Below are 25,978 nucleotides of genomic sequence, written 5' to 3'. Positions count from 1 at the left end.
CTTAAGTGTGTACTTAAGAACAGCGAATAAATGTACTTTGTTCCATCCCACGATGGATAACATGTAGATCACGTCAGCCCATCCAGTTCCATTAATCAAACACACAATCCCTTGTTTGCCGCATATTTTTATTTTCAGCAACCATAATGCATTGTAGAAGATATATAAAACTGTCAAGTCTGTTGCATCAACTCCTGTTTGAAAAAAAAGAACACACAGCTATCAACAAATTTGTTTTTTGTTATAAAAAGAAGAGGAGGGTGCTGTAACTCCGTTGTGACCGTACTCCATCTGTCGTGGTCCTCGCCAAAATGGCTCTCAAACTTCCAAAGAAATACCAACAACAAGATCTCTTTTGTACTTTCCCAAAAATAAAACAAATTAGTAGTCCTCCTTTTAACATCTTTTGTTTAAAGCAAGAAGCATATCAACACGTTTACCGACGAGATAAAACAGGAAAAAAAGATAAATGCAATGTAAAGATACCCCTTTCTTTGGGCCGATGTGTCATTCTAGCTGCTTTGGGCAGATGTAGATCCAGTCTCCCACATGAAGGCGTGTTATTTGGGGACAAGTGATGGAGGCAGACGGCCAATATGTGGCATGTCCCATGGATGTAATACAATTAATTTTTCCCTTAAAAAAATAAAATAAAGGGAAAATGCACTAGAATGGCTCTTCACACTCCGGATGTGTTTTCTGATGTCAATATGGCAGCACGTTAAGTTCCACTCTCACTTTAAATCCATCCAAACATCTTGTAGGAAATTGTTAAACGAATATCATACATTGGAAATGTCACTAAAGTGGCAAACACTATGTGCTGACTAGACAGATGGACTCGTCGACATGACATCGGCCGTAGCATGGAGAAGAGTATTTTATGTTTCTTTTGCTGAGAGTTTCACACTTGGAACACAACACAATGGATTGGATGAAAGGCGTGTACATCCGCTGGTACTATTTAACCACAAGCTTACGCAGACTGGTTCAAATCATTCGGCCGGGAAAATAGTAGTCAGGTTGGACCGACTGTGGTCCAAAGTCTTCATCTGGACCGTATCCTTCAGACGTCTTCATGCTCAAGGTGGACTACGATAGGATGGAAGATAAGCACGTTCCCAAAACGGAAGCTAGTCTTGGCCTCTGTCAACCACAAAGGAATAACCATGACATGGAAATGAAATCAAGAGTTCTCAAAAAGGGTGGAGAGAGGGAAGCGGAGAGAGAGGAAAAAAAAGTGAAACAATGACATCACCTACAATAGAAGAAGTCATTTCTCTGGATGTTGGCAGAGAAGGAAAAAAAAAAGTTTTTTCAATGAAAAGTTTCTCTCTCCGTGTCTTTTTTCCCCCAGTCAATCATTTGCTCCACTTGCCCTCTTCTTGTCATATCATTGTCCCTCCATCTTGTTAGGGGTGGGAGCAGGTGGAGATGGCGGGCGGGGCTGGGGGGTGGTGGGTCACAGGGTGAGCTTGCAGTGACAGAGTTCTTTGTACATTTGCCTCCTCAGCCGCGGCATATCCTGCTGGCCAAAGATGAAGGGCTGACCTAGGGCCAGACACTTGCAGTACTGCAGGGCGGAGGAGGGAGGAGGGAGGGTAAAAAAGAAAGAAAAAATAAGTTATCGGCATGCAGGAGGAGCAGAGTCATGACAACACAAGTCAGTAGGCGTGTGTTCCTACGATGCTAAGTGTTCATCAACACTGAGGGCTCAGAAAACTGACCTTTGGACAAAATGACGACATTACAGAGAAACTAAACCAAGCTGCACATTTGGAGAAACCCACCTGTAGCACGAAAGCCCCGCAGTCGCTGTCGTTGTTCTGACGACCCACATTCTGCAACAAGCACACGACACGTTAGCCATATGCAGCACAACAGTTGACATGCAAAACAGAGCCAGAGTCATGTTGCAGCAGCAACAATAACAACCCACTTTTGGGAAATGAGTCACCTAATTCTGTGTCAAAGTCAGAAACATTTGAAATAAAACAGGCAAACAAAAGCACCTCACCATTTTGAAAAAGCCTTTCCATCCCGTCAAAAAGTCTTGCTGCTCTTTTTTGATGGCCTCCGCTTGCAGATACTTAAAAATGTGCTGGAAACAACAACAAGTGATTCTATCAAACTAGATTTATAACAGTGACACAAAAACAAACTTGTGATTTAATGATAACAAAACACTTTAATAACATCAAAATACGAGGCCCAAATATGATCATAAATAATGACAACTAAACCAATTAGATTGAAGAGCACTCCAATGTAATATACTAGATTATAGCGTTGGAAACATTATACAGTGAGTTTATTTGATTAGTCCACCCATATCAACAATGATCGCCTTCACACCAGAAACATCGATTCGTCAAAGTCCAAAGGCTACAGGTGGACTTTGAGGTCTGTTTGATTATTTTAAGGTTTTTGAATTGATTCCATGTCTCTTTGATCTTTTTAACAATTTTACATATGAGGCATTCAACAGAGGCTGTTTTAAACCACTATTAAGTGGTTTATTTTCCAACACTGGCCAATTCCAAGTCTGATAAGAGATACGATGTCATCCCTATTATGAAATGTTAAATCTGTTGAAGTACCCTCTAGTATAAGGCCTTGGTACTGCGGTCTGGTCCTACCTTTGGGCAACGTCTGTTGAGAGTCCGCTGAGAGTCGAAGTAAGTGATGGCTCGACGCGGAATGTCGACACTGACCAGTGACCAGTGGACCTCCAGGTGGATGGGGATCAACAACAGATCCTTCTGAAAGATGTCAACCTGGGAGAAGGAGAGAGAGAGGAGAGGAGGGAGTAAAGGGAGAGATAATGGATGGAAATGTATCGTCGGAGAAATTCATTCCAGGGCGCCAGAATACGATGCAACACTGGTGCTAAGCTAAGGAGGACCACTGATCCTTCTCAAGTTCAAATGTTCTTACATCTACATGTTTATGTCATGAGTGCCGTAGAAAAAGTTGATTGGTGTTTTTAATGAAATGTATCCACATGGTGGAACGTTTTAGTTCAGGAGGTCCGCAACTGGCTTTGTCCACAACATCGGAAAATTTAGAAAAAGCCCATGAAGCTATATTACGAGCTCCACCCTCTCGTGTCACTTCCAGATGAAAAAAAAAATCTAAGAACAAAGATGGTGACGGCCAAAACGACAAACGCTGTCTGTTATTCTGAATTGGCGCAAAATACCGTTTACACCGGAATTCTAACGACTGTATGACAAAAAGCTTGAGACCATCAACAGACCAATTTAACCACAAATATTGGGGTCTGAGGCCCGACTTTGTCATTTAAAATGATAGACAGGCTACATATTTACGTAAAGAAAGAACAATTGTCTCGCACAACCTTAATGTGGAGAGAACCCTCCCCGACAACACTTACATTTTTCGTCCACCGTTTGACCCCATCATAGCCTTTTGTCCTCAGCTTATCATAAAAGAAGCTGTTGAAAAAGTGAACCTGAGGGAGAGAACAGAGAAACAGAAGAATGAGGGGCCACAGCTCCATGAAGTCCTCTCATGGCTCCTAGACCACAAGTTCCAGTGATCAGCCCAGATGTCCTTATCGTGTCCCCTGTTTCACACGCTCTCTTTAGTGTGTTTCAAATGATGTATTTTAAGAATGTCCCCAAAGACATTTCCATGTAAATGCAACAAAAGCCTAATGGGTAATAATTTAGGCTTTGTTGTCATTCAACCTTCCATTTCATTCCAGCTGACAGTCACATGTGATACATAACCGTAGGAGTACGGAGGGCGCTAGAGGACAAGTAGACGTCATCCTCTGGGGACCACGAGTGTCTCCATCTGATATTTCAGTCTGGGCTGACCAACAGACAGACGTGTCCCTGGAGCCGGGCCACTGGCTAAAAAGCGTAACTACCAGTGTTGAACATGTTGTTGATTGTTAAGTTCATCACTAGAATTCACTGGTGTTACTTGAATAAAGAGAAAAGCACTTCATAAGATTGTCGTTGGGGGCAGGGACACATGCAGACCTGATGCATTCTATTTAGGAGTGATAGGCTGTGTTGTGTTAGAAATAACAGATTATAAATAAAAAATATTCACTAAATTACACTCAACAAATGTAATTCTGTTTTAATAGTTGTATGGTTTAATAGACTATAGGACAACTTTAACCCACTGAACATTTACTCAGCCTGGGAGCAGACTCAACAAGCAACAGGCACATCATCTAAAGAGTTATTCTGTTTCTCCTCAGGTGGCCTGCTTTGGGATATACCGTCAACTTTGGCGTGTGAACATATTATTGAATTATTGCAGTAGGTTAATGATCTAATAAATAAAGTAATCGTTTTGTTTATAAAACAGCTGCAGGAGCATCCTCTTGCGGCAGTTTCAACACCTTTTTTATTTCCTTACCTTCTCGGGTACAGAGTCCATGACCAGGTCACCATACATGTTCATAATCTGAATCAAACACAAAGAACATAGGGGGTTACCCTCTATTTAAAGAAGCAGCTTAAAAAGTGACAGCGTAGCTTTTCTGATCAGTGACTACAAAAGTAAGTATTTCACCTTTAACCCATTTAGTCTATTTATTGGTATAAAATCTACACCAACTGACATTCCTGGATCTGTAAAGATTAGAGTTTGGCTGTAGGTCTGACAACTGTATTAATTGTACTACGAGGAAGAGGAGCTGTCCTTTCTCCCTGTGCTGAACTACATCATGTTCTGGGCAGAGAGAACAGTTTTCTCAGAATACATTGTATTATTGAAACTAAGTCCAATCAGGAACACCCCCTCTGATAAAGGGGGTGTGTTGGTCGGGTAAAGACTCCTGAGATATGGCAGTGAGTGTGTGGTGCTCCACCTGGTCGTTGAGCCAGTTCTGTCCATACAGAGTGCCCAGGTCGTCCATGGTCAGCACGTGGCGTTTGTAGTTGACTCTGAACGTTTTGGCCAGGGCGGATCCCGACGAGCGCTGGAAGGATTGTATTAGGTGCTGGACCACTGCTTTCCTAACACACAACAGAGCACACACACATTGGCACGTTACTCACTGCACTCATGTAGACTGGTTTACTGGTTTAATTTACCTCCAGGTCCCATTATGAATTCTGCTGCCTATTAACCTACAGACCTACGACAGAGCGTTAGGTTGGGACTCATTTCATTCTTTCCTGCCCACATGCTTCATGTCGCACATCTGTCTGGATCCTCACACTGAATGTATTTGGCTTTAATGGAAAGTTAGGGAGACCGATGTGTGATGATGACTGGAGAAAGTAAATGATTATAGATTTTTAAAGATTCCTATGATATTTGAAGAATGAAATGGTCATTTTACCGGAGTGACAGTAAAACATTTGTGAGCACGCTGCTTTAATCAATCAAGTCAATTAATCACGAAAAGAACAGATAAATCAAACCATAATGAGATTCAGTTCCTGAACCTAAAGAATTGTGTCCAACGAACTCCTCAGTTAAAACGCCATCTGACCACACAGACTGAAGAGGAGACCGAACCCTGTGACTGACCTGTGAGGCTGTGAGAAGCTCTCGCTGAAGATGTCCTGAAGCTTCTCCACGATGTCGTCCACGTGGATGGGGATCAAACTGCCGTACTGCTGTAGGGACTCTTCAAGAATACCTTGACAGAAGACATTAAAAAGGTATCAAACCATCATCTTTACACAGCACGTGTTCCTAAAATCCAGAAGTCAGCGAACATGAGCGGACAGCCAGAGCCTGTGGTCCGTACCTGTCACACAGCTCATGTGTTCCTCGGTAAGGGCCAGCTCCACGGGTTTGACCTCCATGTCCCGCCTCCCTCTGTCCTCTTGCTTGTCTGGAGAGCAGCCGTTCATCAGCTCATCTGCCAGAGAAAAGGAACCAAATTACATGCACACGTTTCTTATTTTTCCTCTCTGCAGATCTCAATTAAGAAGTTGGGAGGTGGAAGCATTGGGTGCTGTGAAAGAGGACATGAGCTTGCCAGTGTTGTTGTACTTTCCCACAGCTAACTGAAGTTATTACTGACGCGCAATATTTTAGAAAAGGAATAAAGCTTTATCGCCTCCAGTCTCTTCCATGTTTATCTTGTCACAAAATCAAAGAGTCAGTTGGGCTTTTTATCAAAGTTCTGAAATGTGTGTAAAGCTGACAAACTCAAATGCACCAAATGTGGATGTATATGCTGCTTAAAATAGTCCCCAGACGATTTTGTTAAAAATCAAACTATCTTTGTGAGCTGTTTTTATTTTGTACCCTTTCTGTTTCTCTATCCTTCTTCAGAAGTGAGTGGTGCATGTCAGTACCTCTCTCGGACCCCGTGAACCTCTCATCGTTGCTTTCGTCCTCTTCATCGCTGTATGGTGACTGCCGAGACCTTTTTGTCCTCCTCTGCTTGCCGTGCTGACTGTGCCTCTGCCCTCTGCGGCTGCACCGGTACCCCCGGGAGCCCACCCACTGCGCCCGCTGGCGCCAGCTCTTCCAGTGCTTGGTGAGCCGAAACCCAACGCCTCTGTGGGAGCGCAGACGCTGCCAGCGCCGGAGCCTCCTCAGAGCCCTGTACCTGCTCAGGTGGGACCGGAACAAGTCCCCCGCTTTGGCCTGGGAGACGGCGTCCTCTGCCAGGACGTCGCCGCCCGCCTCCTGTTGTGGTCCATGATGTTGGTGTTGTTGTGAGTGAGGGTGCTGCGTGGACTGGGAGGGAAAGTCTGGGATCTCCCACTCCAGCTCCGCCTGGTCTCCTTCATCTTCCACCTCATCCTCGTCCTCCTCGTCCTCCTCATCCTCCTCTTCTTCGTCTTCTTCTTCGTCCTCCTCATTGTTATCCGAACCCTTGCCTTCAAACTCTACCTCGTCCTCACCATCCAGATTGTTTTCTTCTTCCTCCTCATCACCCATTTCCTTGATCCTGCCCATCCCATCCTCGTCGTCGTCTTCCTCCACATATTCGCCTGTCCACACCTTCTCTTTCTGGCCCAGTCTGAGGTGCATGGGGCTGGGTACACTGTTGCCTGACACAGGGACTATGAGGTGGTCTCCAGGAATCCCACCTAAACACAAACATGAGCAGTGATCAACTATGTCAGCTGTGTTTAACCATGTGCCATCATAACCTAAAGTCCTTGAGCTTTTCCTTTTAAAAAGGTCTAATGTGTAGCATTTAGGGTAATCTATTAGCAGAAATGGAAATTAATATTCATTACTAGGTTTTCTGGTGCAACGGACCATCGTTGATCCTTCGTCTAAGTTCGACTCCGTGTATTATTTACACAGTTTAAACAGCATATTGTGAGATAAAGTTTTACTGCCAATCGTTATTGAATGATATTCAGTGAAAATATGCAATCAGGAGATCGGCAAAAACTGCATTCCATTCAGTTACATTATGATGCGTTCAGGCTATACCGATTGGGCAAAAGTAATCATGAAGTTATGATGCGTTCAAATGTAATCTTGTAAAATGTCATTTTGGTGAAAAATTTGAATAAATCCAAAAGGACAAACAAATAGATATACAAATAGATATTAGAGAGAATTATGACCCGTTTAACTTCCTAACAATAGCTCTAAGCAGCTTATAATACATCATTAAAACATTTAATTTAGAAATGTTTTATTTCTTAATTATTTGAATTGTGCACTTTTATGGAAATAGCTACAATAGATGACTTTAACAAAGTAAAAAGATAACATTTGGAACTTTTGTTGGTTTAAATAGACTTCTTAAATGATTTTTGGGACGATGATTACAAAATAAAAATAAAGAGTCTTGAGCCTTGCAGACCAAAACAAAACAACAAAATCGATCTGTACTGGCCAATTGGGATCATCTATGATCCAGAAGGCGGCAAAAAGGCGTCATCAGGGATTTATGAAGTTATGTACGCTCCCCTTTTTCTTTTGTGCTGATCCGATCCGTGACTTTTATGATCCGTTGCACCACTATTTGATACTGAATTTGGATTTGATCAACTGTTATCGAACCCCAACCACCAGCAGTAAAGTGCCTACCTCCTCCTGTGTCGTCCTGCCCCACAGCGGTCAGACCCAGGTCTCCCTGCCAGCGGTTCTGGGCCAGGCTACCGCCACTGTCTCGCATTCTCCACGGACAACCCACGACCTGCGCCAGCTCGTCACCTGCAAACAGCAACGGACTTCACTTCCTGTATAAATGCAGCGTGCTAGTTACCTTGGAGTGAATGAGAACGTGACCAGCTGAGCCACAGTGCTCCGCTCTCACTGCACACTAGTCACATTGGCAATTTATTTATATCATTTAAATATCACCACGTCTCTAATCCAAATAGATCTCATTAAAAAAAAAGAAAGGTCAAGTTAAAATCCCTTAAAAGCAGCTGTCTTGCAAACCATTATACAAGCGGCATGTATTCATGGTATGGGTGAAGGAGTGAGGAAAGAAACCCACACAGTGGTAATGGTTTGCCCCACTCAACGGTGAGCAAGCCTCAGGTGTGATCCAGCAGTGGATTACATCTTCAAACAGGTGTGCCGGAGGCCAAACCAACCTTTACACTTTAAATGTCTACAGACTGTGCTAGCTACTAGCATGGCGTCAACATATGTCCAGCGAAGAAGAAGAGAGAAGTCAAGTGGCACAGTGTGTGAAAACGATCAATTGAAGTGGACCGAATGACAATTTTAAGACGCAAACCGCTGCTTGCTATCAGGCAGGTTCATATCTCGCTGTACCCGCTGAGCTACAGCGCCCAGGTGGTGTACAACACACTCCATCAAAGCACCTCTGGTGCCTTATAGTGACAAGTCATTATTACTGCTTGTTTTGCCAACTGCAGCACTGAGACCTTCAAACGGACCATTGCAACGCGTTAATTCGTTAAAACACGGGGTTGCTTTGATGGGAATGTAAGCCTTCTGGTCTTACTAGCACAAGCTTGATTATATGTTAAACCTGTTTTTATCCAGTATATATGTCCCTGTCCCTTCACAGGCAGAAGACCTGTTCTGTTAACACCGGGCATCTTGTTACCATGTGCACCTGGTCAGAGAGCGGACATGTAACTTAGCTCGCTAGCTAGCCCGGGTAAGAGAACAACAGTACGGGGGAAACTGGCATTTTCTACGGTGTATAATGTGGTGCGGCCTGTGTCCTGTGCAAGAGAGATTTTTTGAGAAAAGCGGCTCTGTGATGAGGACAATTCTTTCCGGTGCAGGAAATAGTCCTTGCCAAGGCTAGCTTGTGCGCGTTGAGCGCTAGCAGCATCACCGTCATAGTTTCACCCCTTAAACCCCAAATAAAAATAGCATTAATTGCTAACCTTGATTATTCCGCAAACATGCACAGCCAAAGCCCCTGTACCACCATTATTAACAGTCTGAAATAACAAAAGGTCTTCAATAATCCGTTGTCTACCCGTGCTAACATGCTAGCTGGTTAGCCATGTTGTCGTTAGCTAGCTAGGCGTTAGATATCATGTTAGCAACAACATAATAAGACGCCCGGCTCGCTGTGTTCCTTGCATAGCTAGGTGTTGTAATAGCATCCTTACCGTTAGCCTGCAGATTTATATGAATGTGTGTCCAGCTGCGACCGACTGAATGTTGGGCGTGTGTAATTGTCTATGGGTATCGAACCAAAACAAATGCTAATTGATGTTAAACCTCATTCAATGAAGTCAGGTGTGCAGCAGCCAGATGTCACCTCCTTCCGAACTTTGATTTCTTTGAGGTCTTCCGGTTCAGAGAAAAACGCAAACACTCCACAGCAACGGTGGACTACAGTTTACAATGGACATGAAATCGACTTGAAGAATCTATTTCAATTGATATGGTCTGTGTGAAACGAGGGATGAGCTGAGCCGGATCACTGCAGATTGTTCGCTCTCATGTGAACTACCAACAAGTCCGTCGCGCAGCAATGGCGTCATACAGACAATGTTTTAAGGGTAGCCTTTCGTTGCTAACCCCTAATTTCAGTCTATTGCAAAAAAAAAAACGTACGCAATGTATTTAGAACAATTTATTTTGATCGGTTGAATAAGGTGAGTGAAACACAATCAGCGTTATTTGTGATTTATTTTGTTGATTTGTTCCTTGTTATCTGCAAAGTTTATAATACAATGAAATATGCAATTCTTTTGAATTATTTGAATTTGGGAATGAGTTCATGAAAGTTCTGTGTCTCAAACACTACCAAAAGATTCATAGACGTCTTTGTTCCCTTTACCTTCAAACCGAACAAAGAACTTAGATAATTGGCGCCTATATCATTGTTAAATAAAAGCCTCTTCTAAAGTATAAAAGGTCTTATGAAAGTTAAGGGACAGAATTAGGGATCAAATACATCTAAAAACGGCAAAAAAAGATCAGAAGTGTGCAGATTTTTAAATAAATCCTGATTGTTCCATCAAGATGATGTCATTTAAGTAAATGTTTAATCTATTGGCATATAGAGGTTTACATTATGAGTTTAAGAGACCCTTCATTATGTTGGTTTCGGTCACAACTTCAGAAACATTTTACAATGATACCAATAGTAATGTTTCCTTATCAGAGGGTCACCTCTCCTAGATTTGTCTTTAACAGATGATTAAGATATGGCTGTCCAGTCTGACCTTATGCTGGCTACCAAAATGCTAAACCTACCACCCAGAATTTGAATCGGTTTATTGCCAAGTACGTTTGCACATACAAGGAATTTGGCTTGGTTGATTGGTGCCAAGGCCAATGTTGCGCCAACATTGAGTTCATCTCATAAGGAAAGAATACTCTTTATTTTAGTCACGACTTCAAAATTCTAAAAGTCTTGCAATTCTTTTCCAAACCTCTGGCCTCAAGATGAACTTAGCTAAAAGCGGAATACTGTGCATGATTCATGGAGAGCACTCGAGGTTGTGTGCATGGCCCCCAGTTTCAACCTTGGTGCCTTGGCCAATGAATCTTCAGAATGCCATCAGAAAGAAGGTCTAAATGAACTGCCCTGGCAGAGTCACAGGCACTTGAATATAATGGCAGACCTCTTCTAATTCCTACAATCTACTTTAAGTGAGACTTAGTTTGATTCATTCTAATTTACACTGTTAGAAAATTGAGATTTAAAAAAAAAATGTAAAGGTTTAATGTGTAGAGGGAGGTAATCAGCTTGTTTTGAGCATTCTGAAGATCATTTTCATGAGTTCTGGAGAACCGCTGTACCAGAAGGTGGCAGCATAATCAAAACTACATAAAACTAAAGACAGAATTGTTTTATGTTGCACACTCTAGCAGCACAAGGTAGAATTATGTGACAAACTGAAAATGTGTGCACTTTGATGTTTTGCTATTTTCTTGCTAAAATGCACCAATTTGGAAAATAATAGACGACAGAAATAATATAATAAAAAATAATAGTGAATAAAATAATATTCATTGGAAAACAGATGCTTGGATGTGAATGCCAGTTTGAGTAGCCTACAATATTAATCAACATAATTGTGCAACCCCAAATCTTAACATTTACAACACAGTATTTTCAAAATAGTGAGAAAGGGAATGACAACACATTCTTTGGCAACAATGTAAAAAAAATCTGTTTATTTCTCACCTGCACCATAGGTTAGCCTGTAATGCATACAGCGCCACATACTTCAGCTATACAGCATAACAATACAATTCAAACCTTCAACATAAAATAATCCTCTATGCAGATGATATTTTACTGTACAAAACCCCATATTTTAACTGAAAGAAACCTTCAATGTCAATTTGTCAAGAATTTATAAGTATGTAATCATCCTTTATACAGTAACCTGTATGAATATTAGTCATTCATTTTAATCATCCCTGATGCCCTTACATAGCTGCAATTCTATGAGAACAACCGGCCTGTTGTCTTTGTCATGCATCTTGGGATGACATACTGGGATTCAAGGCTCCAGCTATCCACAACATCGTCAAAGCCGGTTTACCCTTCGGCTAACCGTAGCTGCAGCCATGAGCTGCGGTCAGAAGGATCTAAACTATTAGCAACATTTTTCTCTCCATCTCTGGAACACGTTGCTGATATTGTTAGACTCTATTGAGAAGTCCGTCTACCTTTTTTGGGTTGCTTTGCAGTGTAGGCAGTTGTTACATGGAACAAACGAGTAATGTTAGCATTAGAAAGTAACGTCAGCATAGGCTACCGTATCAAACACCTGTATTTACCATAATTCCAAAATCCTATTAAGGACAGTACCATTAACATATGCTTATCACTTTTCTTACAAAGAGTTATATGAAAAGACCAATTCCACTCTCCATAATGTAGCTGGAGCAAGCAGCATATTAGCTTAGCTTAGCACAAAGACTGGAAACAGAGGGAAACCCCGGCTAGCTAGCCTGGCTCTGTCCCAAAGTATCATAGTTCATCTACCAAAACACCTAAAGATAACTGTTTTTATGTTTTTTTTTAATCTGTACAAAAACAAAATGTAAAACCGACAATTTGTTATCTTACGTAGGGTTAAGAAAGACTACTTCCTGGCCGTTTTTAGACTTGGGTGGAGCTAGCCCCTGTTTCTGGTCTTTGTGCTAAGCTAACTGGATGCCAGCTGTAGCTTCATATCATACAGATAGCAGAGCAGTGGTATCACCCTTCTCATCCAAATCTCTACCTAACTCTAAACTTTCATACATAGTTTTGAGTTTCAGCTCATTTTTGTTTGTCTGGCCCACAACTTTACTGCTCTGGTTCACTTTCACCGGTCTTGTAATGCTGCAGATGTTTCAGGGCTCTAAAAACCCACTGTACACTCCCTGTTCAACAGCAAACAGTACATAGACACGGTTGGAGACTAGCTGGTGAATTTAGTGGAGCCTTTAGCAGCTATGAGCCAGATAGGCTTATTTTTCTGAGGAGTTGGAAGAGACCAAACACAGAGTTTAAAGAGTGGATTCACGCTGCTCCGTTACTGATGGATTAAACCACGCCTTCCTGCTCTAACATACAGATGAACAGTGGGCCTCTTCCCACATCAACCCGGGGTTTAGCGTCTTTGCAAAACTTTAATTGTCCCACAAGATATCTTAGATCTTCTGAGGCATGGGAACAGTTGACCAGTTAATATTTGATCTGCACCATCTCCGCTTTTAAATCAAGTCTTCTAACACATTTAGGAGTCTTGTCTTCCCATGAGATGTGTATATTGTTGTTATAGCTGTATCATGTTAGCTTCATTTCACTTTTGATATTCGCATTTTTGATTTTGTTGTGATATTCTTCTTTGTGGTGATTTGTTAACAACCCCCCCTTCTCATTTATTTATTATTTTTTTCCTTATTACCACTTAGTTGTTTTTTCAAAAATACAATAATCATTATTTTTAATGACAATTATTATTTTTAATTAATAACTTATTTTATTTTTATTTATAATATATTATTTCTCCCATGTTTTGATCAAATATCGTTCAACCTGTGAAGTCACTGCTGTCTTCATGTTTTATAGAAAAGAAAAAAAAAAGGAATTGAGAAGACACAAGGCAAAGCTTTACATGATTGGCTGTATTTGTATGAGGTTGGGTATTACAAAGCATCCAAAAGAAATATTAAAAGCACAGGATAAGTTGGTCAGTGTGCCAATACAAGCTCAAAATGACTCCATCTGGAGGCAAAATCAACAAATTTTGATCGTAACATGTATTTCATAGTATACGATTTGATGAAGCATCGTAAGCCACAGTATCTTTGAAGGAGGGCGAGCAGGCAGCTGGTTCAAAAGGTGCCTTCGTCCACACTTTTCATGATGCCCACAACCCAGGGGAGCTTCGGATCCACACAGATGTGACGACCCTTTATCGTAACCATGCTGAAATAAATAGATCAATAAATGACATAATGGTCAGAAATTGAGACAAATAATGAAGACAAGAAGGAAACCAAAGAGAAAGTAGGAAATGGGGACCAAAAGTAAGATTTATTATCACAAATTAAATGTTAAAAAGATTGTATGCAATATACAGATATGAGAAAAAAATTAAATTAATTTAAAAAGTAGTAACAACTCATTCTGCTTATCAAAGTTCATTGTATTATACAAAAAATAAGGATACGGTAAACTTACATGGCTGCAGACTTGGGGCATCGGTGATCAGTCATGTAATATGTTCTGATGAGACCTTTTTTCAGTCTCCTCGGGTAAGGAGTGAAGCAGCAGTCATCAGGGCCGATTCCATCTGAAGGAAATAATGAAGTAATGTATTTATCAGTCACACACACAATGTGTTTGAATGATAAATCTAAGGTTATCTTACTGCTGCAGATCACAGAGGCGATCAGCGCATATCCAAGGATGCTGAGCAGAAGGATGCGAGTGGTCCTCATGGTGACTTGATGTGAAGATGGAGATTAAAACCACAGCTGCTCTTTATCTTCAGTGAAGGGCTTCTAAATACAAGGTGGTGCGTTGTTAGGTTTATCAAGATCGAAGGGGACTTTTCTCTTTTTTTTCTTCTAAAAGGTGTCACTAGTGTGGAGGAGGGAGGGCAGCTGTGGTTTCACAGCAACTAAAGTTGCCGGCTACGGAAACGTTCCACTCACTTTTTCAAAAGGTTGAGGTAGATTACAGGAAATGCAGTTGTGGTTCGCCCGGAGATGTAGCTCAGACAAAAAACCAACAGCCCCCAAACAACTCCTACATCTATATGAAATAAAAGACCTAATAAGACACTGGAATTAAATATTTGTGATCTTTTTTGCACTTGGGAGTAATTTCTTTCTTTTTATCCCATTTAATATGCTAGTAACTGGTCTAGTCTGTCAAATATGCACTTTAAATCTCAACTTTTATGCCATCATGGATGAAAGGCTCTTTAGGTGCTCAGAAAACGTTTTTAAATTTTAACATCGACAATTTTCTCTTCTGCAAATGCCCCCCCCAACGCTCAAAGAGATCAATCTAAGAACAGCTCAAAGTACAGCATGTGTTGATTCGAGTCATTTCTGTGAGTCCACTTACAACCACCGTTTACAACTTGCACAGCTGTGTCACTGGATTCTTTATTTCCCATAATGCAACTTGCTGAAAAAGAGAATTCTACTGACTCATCAGGGGTTATTTTCTCAGACTTTAAAGAGCTCTCCTCAGAGTTACAGAAGATATTGTACAACCGTTTCCACGCGCTGATTCGTCCTCCCTACGCAGAGTAAACTCAACGAAATGTGTAAAAAAAAAAGACGAACCGTCACTCGCTTCGAGCAAAGGCATTAAATCAGTCACAATTGAAAAAAATCAATCATAAAAAATGGAAAAACTATTTCAAAAGGTTGCCTGAATAGACCAGAATGCAATGCTGCAACAAGACTATTAAAGCTGCTGTACTTTATTTTTCATATTTTTGACCTTTACACAAGGTTGTTTCTTGCATGCTATTAATTGGCACATTCTATTTGTTCGAACTGTAGTTTCTGTCATGAGATGTTACGTTATGTAATATAATTTATCAGCGCAAGGCCGATTTTTCTGAGCTTCCACACCGTGAATAAAGGCATCAACTGACTATGTTATGAAATGGACATATTCAAAATATAATGTGACCTTTAATAACACAGAAGCTCTCTAGTCTGACCAGATCCACTCCTTCTGCTCTTACCTTTCAAAATAAAAGCCCTCTATACATATTAACTGTTTATCAGACAAGAATACCCAAATAAAGCTGTCGAGGGAAGTAAAACCCTTCAATTCAGTTAAGACACACTGCTCCTGGTTGAATATGTACATCTCTTTATTTTAATAAAACCACTGTTCATATACAGTTCAAGTGAGATTAAGTTGCATGGTAACTACTGTCTCCATGTACGTCCATCAGTCCTCGACAGGACAACACGTCTCTTGTGGGGGAAAAAGTAATGCAAACCAGAAGCCAATAAATACCAGCATAATACACATTTTATTCAAATTGTATTGAACTTAGTTTCTGGCGATCATACAGCGTTGTGTGTTTTTGTGATGAAGTAGGTAGTGTTGGTCGAGCTGGGAGAGCCAGCCTTTAATGTAACAACTAACCAGTAACTAACGGATCTCATTCTGCAAACTTAACACATGCACAGAAAGCACACACACTTCAACGTTCACCGTCACTACTTAAGCACACAAAAAAGTTAAAACTAAAAAGGATGACAAGCAGACAACCCGTTTAAACCTGCAAGTGATGACATGAAGTGATGATGCGAGGCACAACTCAAAGGCTCACGTGGATGTGCAAAAAGCTTTATTGCAGTCCTGCGGTTTGTCACCCCACTGGGGGACTGTGTGTGTGTGTGTGGTGCAATCACAAAGTGTTGTGCTGCTGAGCTGACGCAAACACTGTCTGTTAGCAGGCATGAACCAAACAAGCTGATGATTCAAGGTGCTTCCTGTATTGTTTTGTTTTTAAACCCAGAAGACGTGGTGTACTTCACCTGTGGTCCAGGCCCTTAAGAGTGTTTGGTCTCGTCTCAGTGGGGACAGCAGACGTCTCGGCATCACTTAGATGCACCTCCTCCATACACAAGATCAGCAGCACATCAGATGAGGCAGCTTCACAGCCAATAACGGGACAGTCACTGTCTGCACTTCTTCAACTTTTATCTCATGAATAGGTCTGTGCAAAATGGGCAACTCACAAACAAAAGATATTTAACATTCCCCTATGGGCTCAACTATGACGGCTTCTTAAGGCCATTTTAGGTCAAAAGAAAAACATACTGAAGGGGAGGGGTTCATATTTGAGAAAAAAAAAAAAACAGCATAAAGTGTTACATTTCTGAGAAGAGAAAAAAGTCATGACCAAAAGTTAGTTTTTTCCTGTGTCAAGGAATCACAGACTCTGCCGCTTGGAGTAAATGACCCAATGAAATGATACTTTCCCACTGAGTTTAGCAAGGAGGAAATACTCAATCACCACATTATCATAAGCATCCTGACTTTGAGGAGACATTGACGGGAACTGGCCGAGCCTAATTTGAAGAAAAAGTTTTTTAACTTGTAGATTAACCAATTTAAACTCAGACAATATCAGTGTTTTCCCATAAATGTACATATTTAATCTTGGAATTGTGTTTTTTTCCTCAGCTTATCACCCCCCTCTCCCGGCTCAGTCATTTATTTTTCTCTACCTACAATGGGCCATCGTAATCAACAGTAAGATGGTGCTTCACTTGTTCTTAGCTGATTATCAAGAAGAAGAAAGTGTCTATAGCTTGTGTTAACTCATCAAAACAATGCTGGTGATAAAACCTCAAGCAGCAGTGATGTCGATACTGGCCCCGCCCACTGCTGGTCAGGAAGAAGTGACACATTAACCACGGTGTGTGAACGCAGCGGCAGCGGCACACAGCAGAGGGCAGGGTGACCGCTGACACACATTATGGTCTACGTGACAGGAAGTAACAATCTGTAATCCTAACAGACGGACTAGCCACCTGTTTACATCTGTGGAACCGTCTCCTGTGCTCGAGTTAGAGGCAGCAAAAACGTGAAGAGAAACGCTGCTAAAAAAAGGTAAAATCGGCCATTTGTGAGGCAGAACAACCAGTCAGACTGATTCTGTAAAAAAACAAAAAACAGACACGCCACATAAACCACAGGCAAGACTCGGCCACAGATACAGACCGATGGAGAGCAGCTCCCTACGGCCGATTGTCAAGTTGCAGTGTCGAGGCCCTCGGATCAGAGCGGCTACAGTGCATATCGACTACTATTGTCATCAAGAGAGGCTCAGCAGCAAGCCTTCACTTGTGTCCTTTTGATAAATATTAAATAAATACATTTTAAAGACATCGCACCAACAGGCTGAAATGGACCTCTAACATTTAGGGAAGTCTGTGTCCGACGCTTTACTCTACTTTCCTTTACTCCAGTTTCATTGACATAAATAAAGCGTAAAAGTCATTTTACTAGCAGCTCATGACTTCTTAAAAACTAATGTAACCGCGCGGCGCTCTCAGAGACACCGAGTTATGTGCATTTCATGTTTTTTTTTAGCTCAAAGAGCCAAGAGTTGACTTCATGGAATGGATCAGGAAACACAAATCTGTACCAAATGAAAAAACACACAAATGAAAAGCACACCGAGATCAAAATCAAAGTTAAGATTTGAGGGGGAAAAAAAAGTGCAGAAACAAAGACACCAGCTGGAGTTCCACTTCACACATTTCAACAGTGTCTGAGATTCATTTGAAGACTTTACTCTCACTTTCCCTGACCGGAACTTATTGAGATTGGAGAGTCACATATGGACTTTTGTTTTTGTCATAGAAATAGCCACATTTAAAGAAGAGACAAGTGGAACTGTAGCTAGAAAGAGTGTTGACTTCAGATCTAAGAGTGGTATCTCTGTGGTCTGTGCAGACCTGGATCCGCCTGCTGAATGTGGGAGTGTGTGATACATTCTACAGCCTCTCAGCAGAGGAGGGGCGGTGGGAGATAAATAAGGCCTCGTATTCCTTTCCACACCCCACCCTCATCGTCACTGATAAACCCCCCCTCTAGAGTCCTGGTTCCAGTTGGAGCAGTGATGCGGCTCTAGGGGACGAGGTTTATCACAGCGGCTACAACCGGATAAGTTCCACTGAGCTTAAAAGGTCTTTCTCAGGGTCCATGCGGCCTGTTGAGGGTCCAGTTTCCCCCCATCGAGGGCTGGAGGGGAGGACTGGTTGAGTCCAGTAGCGTGTGACGGCTCAGCGCCTCAGCACCGGGCTGCCTCGCTCTGGATCTTTCTGCAACGTCTGCAGAACCTGAGGAGATGGAGGGAGGTACGGTCTTTTAAAAAAAAAAGAAGAAAAACTAACCTAAAAACCCTAAAATGGAAAAGCTGCGTCGTCCTACCTGCGCCCACTTCCTGTTGCGGCTAGTCATGTGAATGGCGGCGATGTGCTGGAAGAGCTGGTCGGCGGGGATGAGCTCGGGCAGGCGGGTGAGGAACTGAGCCATGTGGATGAAGTCCATGGTGGTCAGGACGTCCTGGTAGAGACGCAGCAGGCCCAGCCCCGTGCGGAACAGGAACTCCTCGTTGTCTCTGCAGAACACGTCCCACACCCGACACGCCAGGTCCAACGGCAGGGACTTGCTGTACAGCGTGAAGATCCTGGAGGGAAGACGAGAATAAGGGAACAGTAATTCAATTAAAAGTGACGGAAAACGAGAATACATATCTGAACTGAGCCTCATGAGCCGCAGAAATGAGGAGGGAACGGTTGAAACTCACCAGTCGATTAAGTAAATATCGGGCGTCAAGCTGTTTTTCTGGAAATGTGCAAAGAGCTTTGGTAGGTTTTCTTCAAAGAACACTTCAAATGCCGCAAAGTAAGTCAACATCTGTAGAGAGAGAGAGAGGGGAAGCTGGTCTCATAGAGTGACACACAAAATAAACAGGTGGTGTCCAATGGGCAGCGAGGTGAGGCGTCTGTAGAGGCACTTTAATGCTGCCATCCCTTACAATGCTTTACTGGATACTTCAGTCATTTCTTTAAAACTTAAATGTTTGCTTGTTTCCATTAGTCTTATGTGATTTTTTGAGAGTGTTAAACTGTTGGTCGGACAAAACAAAGTAACTACATTTTGTATATTATGATGATGATATTAATTAAAATGATGTATCTATGTGTAATCGGTGTTGATGGTAAATGTAGTTCATTGAATCAATAAATTGTGTTCTCTTGCTGCTCGCTGAGCTGTGCCGGTAGTGCCTACACGTACCAGCATGCATTGCATGTTAGCTTGAGATGTGGCCAGATCTTCTTGCTTGGCTAACGCAGCCTCAGCCTCTCCCTGCTGCATTTCTTCAGACGGAAACTCGGACTCCAACACATACGGCTTAATATCAGAGTCAGCCAATAGACGTATCCTCGTCCAGAACGTCCTCTGTTCTCACATTTTCTCTGAGAACTCAGATTTCTGGGTCAATATGAAGCACTGAGGAATTTACTGCTTCAGTCGAGTCCATTTACCATCAAGACTTATTGGACATCTGTGTAAAAAGGTGGCGTTTGAATACCTAAATATGTGTGTGTGTGTGTGTGTGTCCACAAATACAAACAGTACAAGTAAAGATTCTAAATAGCCTGTGTGCAGTGTGTGTGTGTGTGTGTGTGTGTACTGACAAGGCTGTGGTCGACTCTGAAGAAGGCCATCTGACAGGGCTTGTTGAGCAGGTTGGCAAAAGCTATAAAGGCGTCCGCTGTGTCAAGGTTCAGGATCAGCACTGCTGCGATGAACGACATGCCCTGCACCTACACAAACACACACAAACACACACACAGTTTGCACAGGCAAACAAAGCAGAAAAGAACTGTGGTCTAACGGTGGTCTTGCAAGCATTACAAAAAAAAAAAAAAAGGTGTTATAATGAAACGTATACTTTGACTTCCGTCTCTGAATGCGAATCCGGCGGCAAGCAACACCTGCTAGAGGTGACTTCTGTGAGCCCTAAATCTAATTACATTTCAAACTAATGCAATCATAGACAGCTGAGCTTCAGTCTGGATATTTATGATGGAAACATAAAATGCTGATGCAGACGGATGCAAAGAACAAAACAGAAACAGCTGCACAGAGGTGAATGCATAGATTGTGTGCGTAGCAGCACAGGGGTTGGGGTCAGTGCAGGAAGTCACAGTCATTTGTACCGAAGCACACAGCGTGGGACTGCAGTGAGGAGCAGCGAGGCAAACCGCAGCATCTCCAAGCACAATGTGGTTTTGAAGAATGACACAAGTGCAAACACGACTTCATTATAAGAGCACGGCGTCAAAGAACATCCAGCTCTAACTGGAGAGGTTTCACACTGGACGATGGACGATGAGGTGTGAGGGTTTCTGTGTAATGTGGAAACTGACCACAACCCCCACCATGAATCTGTCACTGGCCTAATTTGACACATTCCTCTCGTTGAATCGAGGGTGTGTGGTTTGTTTCTATTGATGCCGATACCAGTCAATACCTAATGTATTCATTTATCAATACTAATCGTAGTGAGAACAGAATAACTGAAGAAACTATGTGAAAAAATGTGAAAAGATTTTGCGGAAAATATATATGTAAAAAATGTTAGTAAGATTTGTGAAAATTTGTAGTGAAAAACATCGGCTAAATATTTTAAACATATCCAAAAGATATCTGAAAATATCCAAAATAACATTAGTAAAATATGTGAAATATACCAATAAATGACATACAAATATTATTTAGTGAATGAAGTATTTTTATCATGTAGTGAATGTAGCACTAACATGATTTATGGGATTTACATTAATGATCAATAAAGCTGCAGGATGTTGGTATCCCATCAGATTTAATCACATGTCCAGGGGACGTGGTGGACTGTTGATTACAACCCCCGCACTCATAGAAAACAATTAGTAAAAGATGTGAAAAATATTTATCAAATATATCAGAAATATATTAAGTCAGTGATTCAATTCAACATTTGAAGTTTAAAATGATGCCTTTAAGTCTCGGTTGTATGCAATAAATGTACATTAACACTTGAATATGATCATTTAATGACAGCCCACACTCGGAACAAACCGGAACATGCAGCTCATACAAACGTTGCTTATGAAAGATAACAATAGACGACGTAGGTGTTGAGTGGGAGACCCAGGTCTGTGCGGTGTCATTTATAACCATCTTAACATAAGAGTACAATACTGTAAAAAAGTGTGACTCAAAAGTGTAAAACGTGCTTCAGTATCACAGCAGGATGTCACGCTATGTTTGGTGCGTGTGTGACTTACGTAGCCAACGTCTGGCCGGTAACAGGTGTATGCTCCCAGAATGCTGTGCAGCACATCATGATATGGCCCGCCCTGACGATTGACAGAGAAATAATGAAGACAATGGAACAAACAGGGCAGAAATACACTCGCACACACAGCCTGTCCCAGAAAGTTAGGCGTCAGATTTACTGTGATACAATATCATCAGAGCAATGTCACTGAGCTTCCCTTAGTTCTTGCCAAGGTTACCAGGGCAACATTGTATTAAATAGAATTAAAAAGCTGAATGAGACAGTTTTGATACAATAAAACTACGTATTTTGTAGGGGGGGGGGCCAAGCTTCTCTCACTGACCTGCTGGAAGATACACAGATGGGGGAAGGTTCTTGAGATGTCCAGCTTGATCAGCTCCAGACTCGACTCCCGATCTGACGAACCAGGATCTGGAAGACAGAACAAAACATCCTAAAACGTGTATAGTATAACCTCTAATCTGACATCCCAGTGACTTTACTTTTGTTAGCCCAGATGGACCAAGACTATAGGACAGGGCCACAAGATCCATGCTGTCTCTACCTTCAGGTTCGGTCTCTAAGGAATGTGCCGGCGTGCTCCTCCACTTCTCTTTGGCCCGGGCCAGACAGATGCTGTACAGCTCTGCAGGGACACACAGCAGCACCACAGTACGATCAATATGAGACATGAGGACATGATGACTGGACAGAAACCATAAAAAGGATCCAGCTCTTCACATTACTCTGCAGCAGCGACACTCAAGGTGACTAAAGGAAAAAAAGAGATCTCCCTCAATTCTCAGAAGTTTTACAGTTCCTTTAATTAAACAGCAAACATTTGTTTACATTTGGCAAACTGGCACCAGTGAAAGCATGCTGAACTAGCTAGTAGCACTTCCTGTCCACAGCATACCCCTGCATGTACAGACAACGATCACCGGATTACTTTGATACTGAGGAAAACCTAAAAATGTAATGATTCTGGAGTTACGAGGACCATCTCTTCTTCTGGATGTGTATTTGTGATGTATGTGTATTTGTGATGGACATCAGAGACCGTGGATAAAAGGTGACATCCTCGGGAAGTGCAAGTGAATCTAAAAACATGCGTAACCTGTCTGTGTGTCAGATTTCTCATGAGCCTGAGTGAGTTTTTCATGATAAGCCCCCTTCAATAATAGTAGAAATGCTAGTAGTAGCATTATCAGCAGTAATAATTCTACTTTACTTAAAATGGGGGAGTACCGTCACCGAGCTGCCACTCAGACTGAGCTTTGTACGAGTGTGTGAGCAGAGCGATAATGCATAGCACTGCTCTCCTGAGGCGGAATAGTACGAAGCAGAGTGGACCAGCTCAGCATTCAGCGAGCGCTTATCTATGTGCAAGTAGCCCTCGGGGTGCTGAGGAGCTCTCGCAGAGCAGCTCTACGTTGGTGCTCTTTTAGAAAGTGGAGAATGAATCTGCAGTGTGTGTGTGTCGGCGTACATCTATCTTTGTGAGGACCAATTTCAGTTTTAGACCTTCGGAGTGAGGACATTTTGGCCGGTCCTCACTTCCTCAAAGGCCTGTTTGAGTGTGCAGACTCAGTTTTAATGTTGAGGTTAGGGTTAGGCATTTAGTTGTGATGGTTAAGGTTAGGGTAAGAGGCGGGGTCACGCATCATGTCAATGAGTCTCTTCAGCAGGGCTGGGTATCGCTACTCGCTAATAACAAAGTATCAAGACGTATCCAAACATCTCCAGGCAAACGAGACCTGTAATCGATCCTTTTTGTGCCCAGATCTAGAAAAGGACTATTTGTTGTGTGTGTGTGTGTGTGTGTGTGTGTGTGTGTGTGTGTGTGTGTGTGTGTGTGTGTGTGTGTGTGTGTGTGTGTGTGTGTGTGTGTGTGTGTGTGTGTGTGTGTGTGTGTGTGTAATCTCCATCATGACTTGAGAACTCATTGAAATGCTACTTGTTCCCTCTTGTACTGGGATAATCATTGGACCATGCTCCTTCTTAATGAACACACTGTTCCTTCCTCTTCTATTTATCTCACTGCCACTTATTCCCTGAGACACCTGTGTGTGTGTGTGTGTGTGTGTGTGTGTGTGTGTGTGTGTGTGTGTGTGTGTGTGTGTGTGTGTGTGTGTGTGTGTGTGTGTGTGTGTGTGTGTGCATACTGGTGTAAGCAGTCAGGTCAGAGTGCAGATCAGGACATGACAGTCACAGGGCAGGCACAGCTACGGACATTCTGAGCCATCATTACCACACACACACTCTCAGACGCACACTCGTACCGTGTGTGATGTTGAGCTCGTTGCCCACGGCCAGGCTCCACACTTTGCCTCTTACGCTGGGGGGGAGGCCCTGCCACCAGAGGTCTCTCACTCGTCGAGATGTGCACCTGGGGAGGGTCAACGTGGGTTAAATGAGAAAGGAAAGTGGAGCACACAAGAGGCTGCTTGATAGTTGTGTTTCATAGAAAGAAACTATCATTTATTGATCAGAACCACAAGGTGGCAGTCAGTTCCTCCACTGCTGCAGTCACTTATTCCAGGAAATGACTTCCCTTCAGAGAAAAAATAACCCAAACATCTTTTACTCTTTATGTTAGCATCATATTTTACTCAGTTGGTAAAACAAGATCACATAAACTAGACGCTTTGCAAAGACCTCCCCAATTTTCACACTTAGGGGAAAAAGTTACTGAACTTAGTCCGAAGTGTTACACTTGGAGGAGTGGTGAAACCATGATATGGAATCCAACATGACTGTATGACACTGTTGTTAATTCAAATCAACAGGCTGGAATGACAGTGTGGCAGTTATGCTTGTAAAACAGGTTGTGTGTTGTTAATGATAATTAACTCATAATGAATCATAATGTTTGCATGTGACGCGTTTGTTTTTTTCTCACTGCAGTGCTCGTCCACAGCAGCTGTTGGGCGTATGCTCCCGACATGGTGCAACCTGTGACATCACAATGAATGCCAAAAACCAGTCGCGTGATTATGATTTGGTGCACTGTTAAGAAAACAGACGATTAGTGACCCCATGTTGGCATTAAGGAGATAGTTAGGACTTAAAGTCATATTTATTTTTGAAGGTGTTGCCCCCATCCACAGTAGTACATTACTTTACTTCTGACAAGCTTGAAGTGGTTCCCAAAAGATCCCTGGCTGTTTTTCATCTTAAAATTGTTACATTTAGAGAATTTCAGCACAATGCAGTGTTTGTACTGGAAAAATTCTTCTCCCTGCAAAGAAGTTAAAGTCCCAGAGAAACTGAAATCAAAGCGTCTTTAGCTTCTGTACTGCGATGGATTTCATGGTGAAACCGAATATTTAAGTGGTGTATAGTTACAAGAGGGATTTAAATTAAAGCCGTTGCGTTTGTTAGGGCCACTAAAGAGGGGGCGGGCTTAGAGTTCAGCGCTATACGGAGCTACAAGGGACTGTTGGTTCCACTCACATCTCCGTCTGTTAGATCAGGAGGACAAGGAGGGAGAGATAAAATGGTTCGACACATCCCTTCCTGTCTCTCTCCATATTGCTTTGTTAGCTTCTGCGATCCACAAACAGTGAAGGTGTGTTCAGTATATTCCTCATTCTAAACTCAAGTCGTCGTTTGTACTCACATTGTACTCCAGTTAGGCAAGATCTCCTGATTCCAGATCTGGGCGGCGGTGCCGATGCTCTCCTCCAGCTTACAGCGATCCTCCAGCTGCTTCTTTCTCTTCTGAGCCTCCTTCAACTCTACAGACAGGAGTTAAGTTAGAACGTTAATGAAAGAGGTGGAACGCAGTCTCAAGAGAGACATCGTCCGTTCAGTCCTGTAGTCGTGTGCCCAGCTTCAGAAGCTCTGGGACGACACAAGAACCTTGATTACGTTGTAAAGATGAGCTCACCTCTCTTCTTGGCCTGGGCCACCATCTCTTCATACTGCTGTCTGTGTTTCTGAGCCTCCTCGGCTGGCTTGGCAGGCAGATTCCTGTAACACACATACATCAACACAAAGGAAATGGATTAGCGCCTATGTGTTCTCTGAGCTTTGCTTGCATTATTCATGTTGAGCAGGCTTGTGATGTAACACAACACTGCTGCTCAAGGTCCATTTAGGAGCTTTACATTCATTTTGCATCGTGGGCTGTACCGGATGTCATTTTTATACATTCAAAGCTTCTATTGAGGTTTACGCATGAAGCTTTGGAAGTCTGTCATCATATTTGATGACGTTTTAGATTGTTTTGTTATTGTGGTTATATAAATGTAATTTATTGTGCTGCTAAATTA

At 42.3% G+C, this 25,978-nt stretch overlaps 3 protein-coding genes across 3 annotated transcripts in view; all 3 read right to left on the bottom strand.

Annotated features, from left to right (window-relative positions):
- Positions 1-110: 110 nt before the first annotated feature.
- Positions 111-9,816, bottom strand: senp3b (SUMO specific peptidase 3b). Its single transcript, XM_079185004.1, has 12 exons — positions 9,525-9,816; positions 8,008-8,133; positions 6,303-7,046; positions 5,747-5,860; positions 5,524-5,635; positions 4,856-5,003; positions 4,402-4,449; positions 3,398-3,475; positions 2,640-2,777; positions 2,018-2,101; positions 1,791-1,841; positions 111-1,573 (listed from the first exon to the last, which is right to left on the bottom strand). The coding sequence occupies exons 2-12, from the start codon at positions 8,093-8,095 to the stop codon at positions 1,463-1,465; spliced, it is 1,716 nt and encodes a 571-aa protein (XP_079041130.1). The 5' UTR covers positions 8,096-8,133; positions 9,525-9,816; the 3' UTR covers positions 111-1,462.
- Positions 9,817-13,477: 3,661 nt separating this feature from the next.
- On the bottom strand, positions 13,478-14,406 carry LOC306714351 (monocyte chemotactic protein 1B-like). The gene is made up of 3 exons (XM_079184357.1): positions 14,247-14,406; positions 14,057-14,168; positions 13,478-13,801 (listed from the first exon to the last, which is right to left on the bottom strand). Exons 1-3 carry the CDS (start codon positions 14,314-14,316, stop codon positions 13,708-13,710), a joined length of 276 nt encoding a protein of 91 aa, XP_079040483.1. The 5' UTR covers positions 14,317-14,406; the 3' UTR covers positions 13,478-13,707.
- Positions 14,407-15,754: 1,348 nt separating this feature from the next.
- Positions 15,755-25,978, bottom strand: part of tbc1d14 (TBC1 domain family, member 14) — a 38,753-nt gene continuing 28,529 nt past the window's right edge. Inside the window, 11 exon segments of the mRNA XM_079184951.1 lie at positions 15,755-18,687; positions 18,690-18,708; positions 18,800-19,058; positions 19,179-19,288; positions 20,074-20,202; positions 21,709-21,780; positions 22,045-22,133; positions 22,267-22,347; positions 23,984-24,090; positions 25,324-25,441; positions 25,594-25,676. Of these exon segments, the coding sequence (XP_079041077.1) occupies positions 18,563-18,687; positions 18,690-18,708; positions 18,800-19,058; positions 19,179-19,288; positions 20,074-20,202; positions 21,709-21,780; positions 22,045-22,133; positions 22,267-22,347; positions 23,984-24,090; positions 25,324-25,441; positions 25,594-25,676 (1,192 nt within the window). The 3' untranslated portion in view covers positions 15,755-18,562.

The sequence above is a fragment of the Pholis gunnellus genome, assembly GCF_910591455.1.
Source record: "Pholis gunnellus genome assembly, chromosome: 23".
Taxonomy (NCBI): domain Eukaryota; kingdom Metazoa; phylum Chordata; class Actinopteri; order Perciformes; family Pholidae; genus Pholis; species Pholis gunnellus.
The sequence above is the reverse complement of the archived record's forward strand: the minus strand, read 5'-3'. Positions and strand labels throughout refer to the sequence as shown.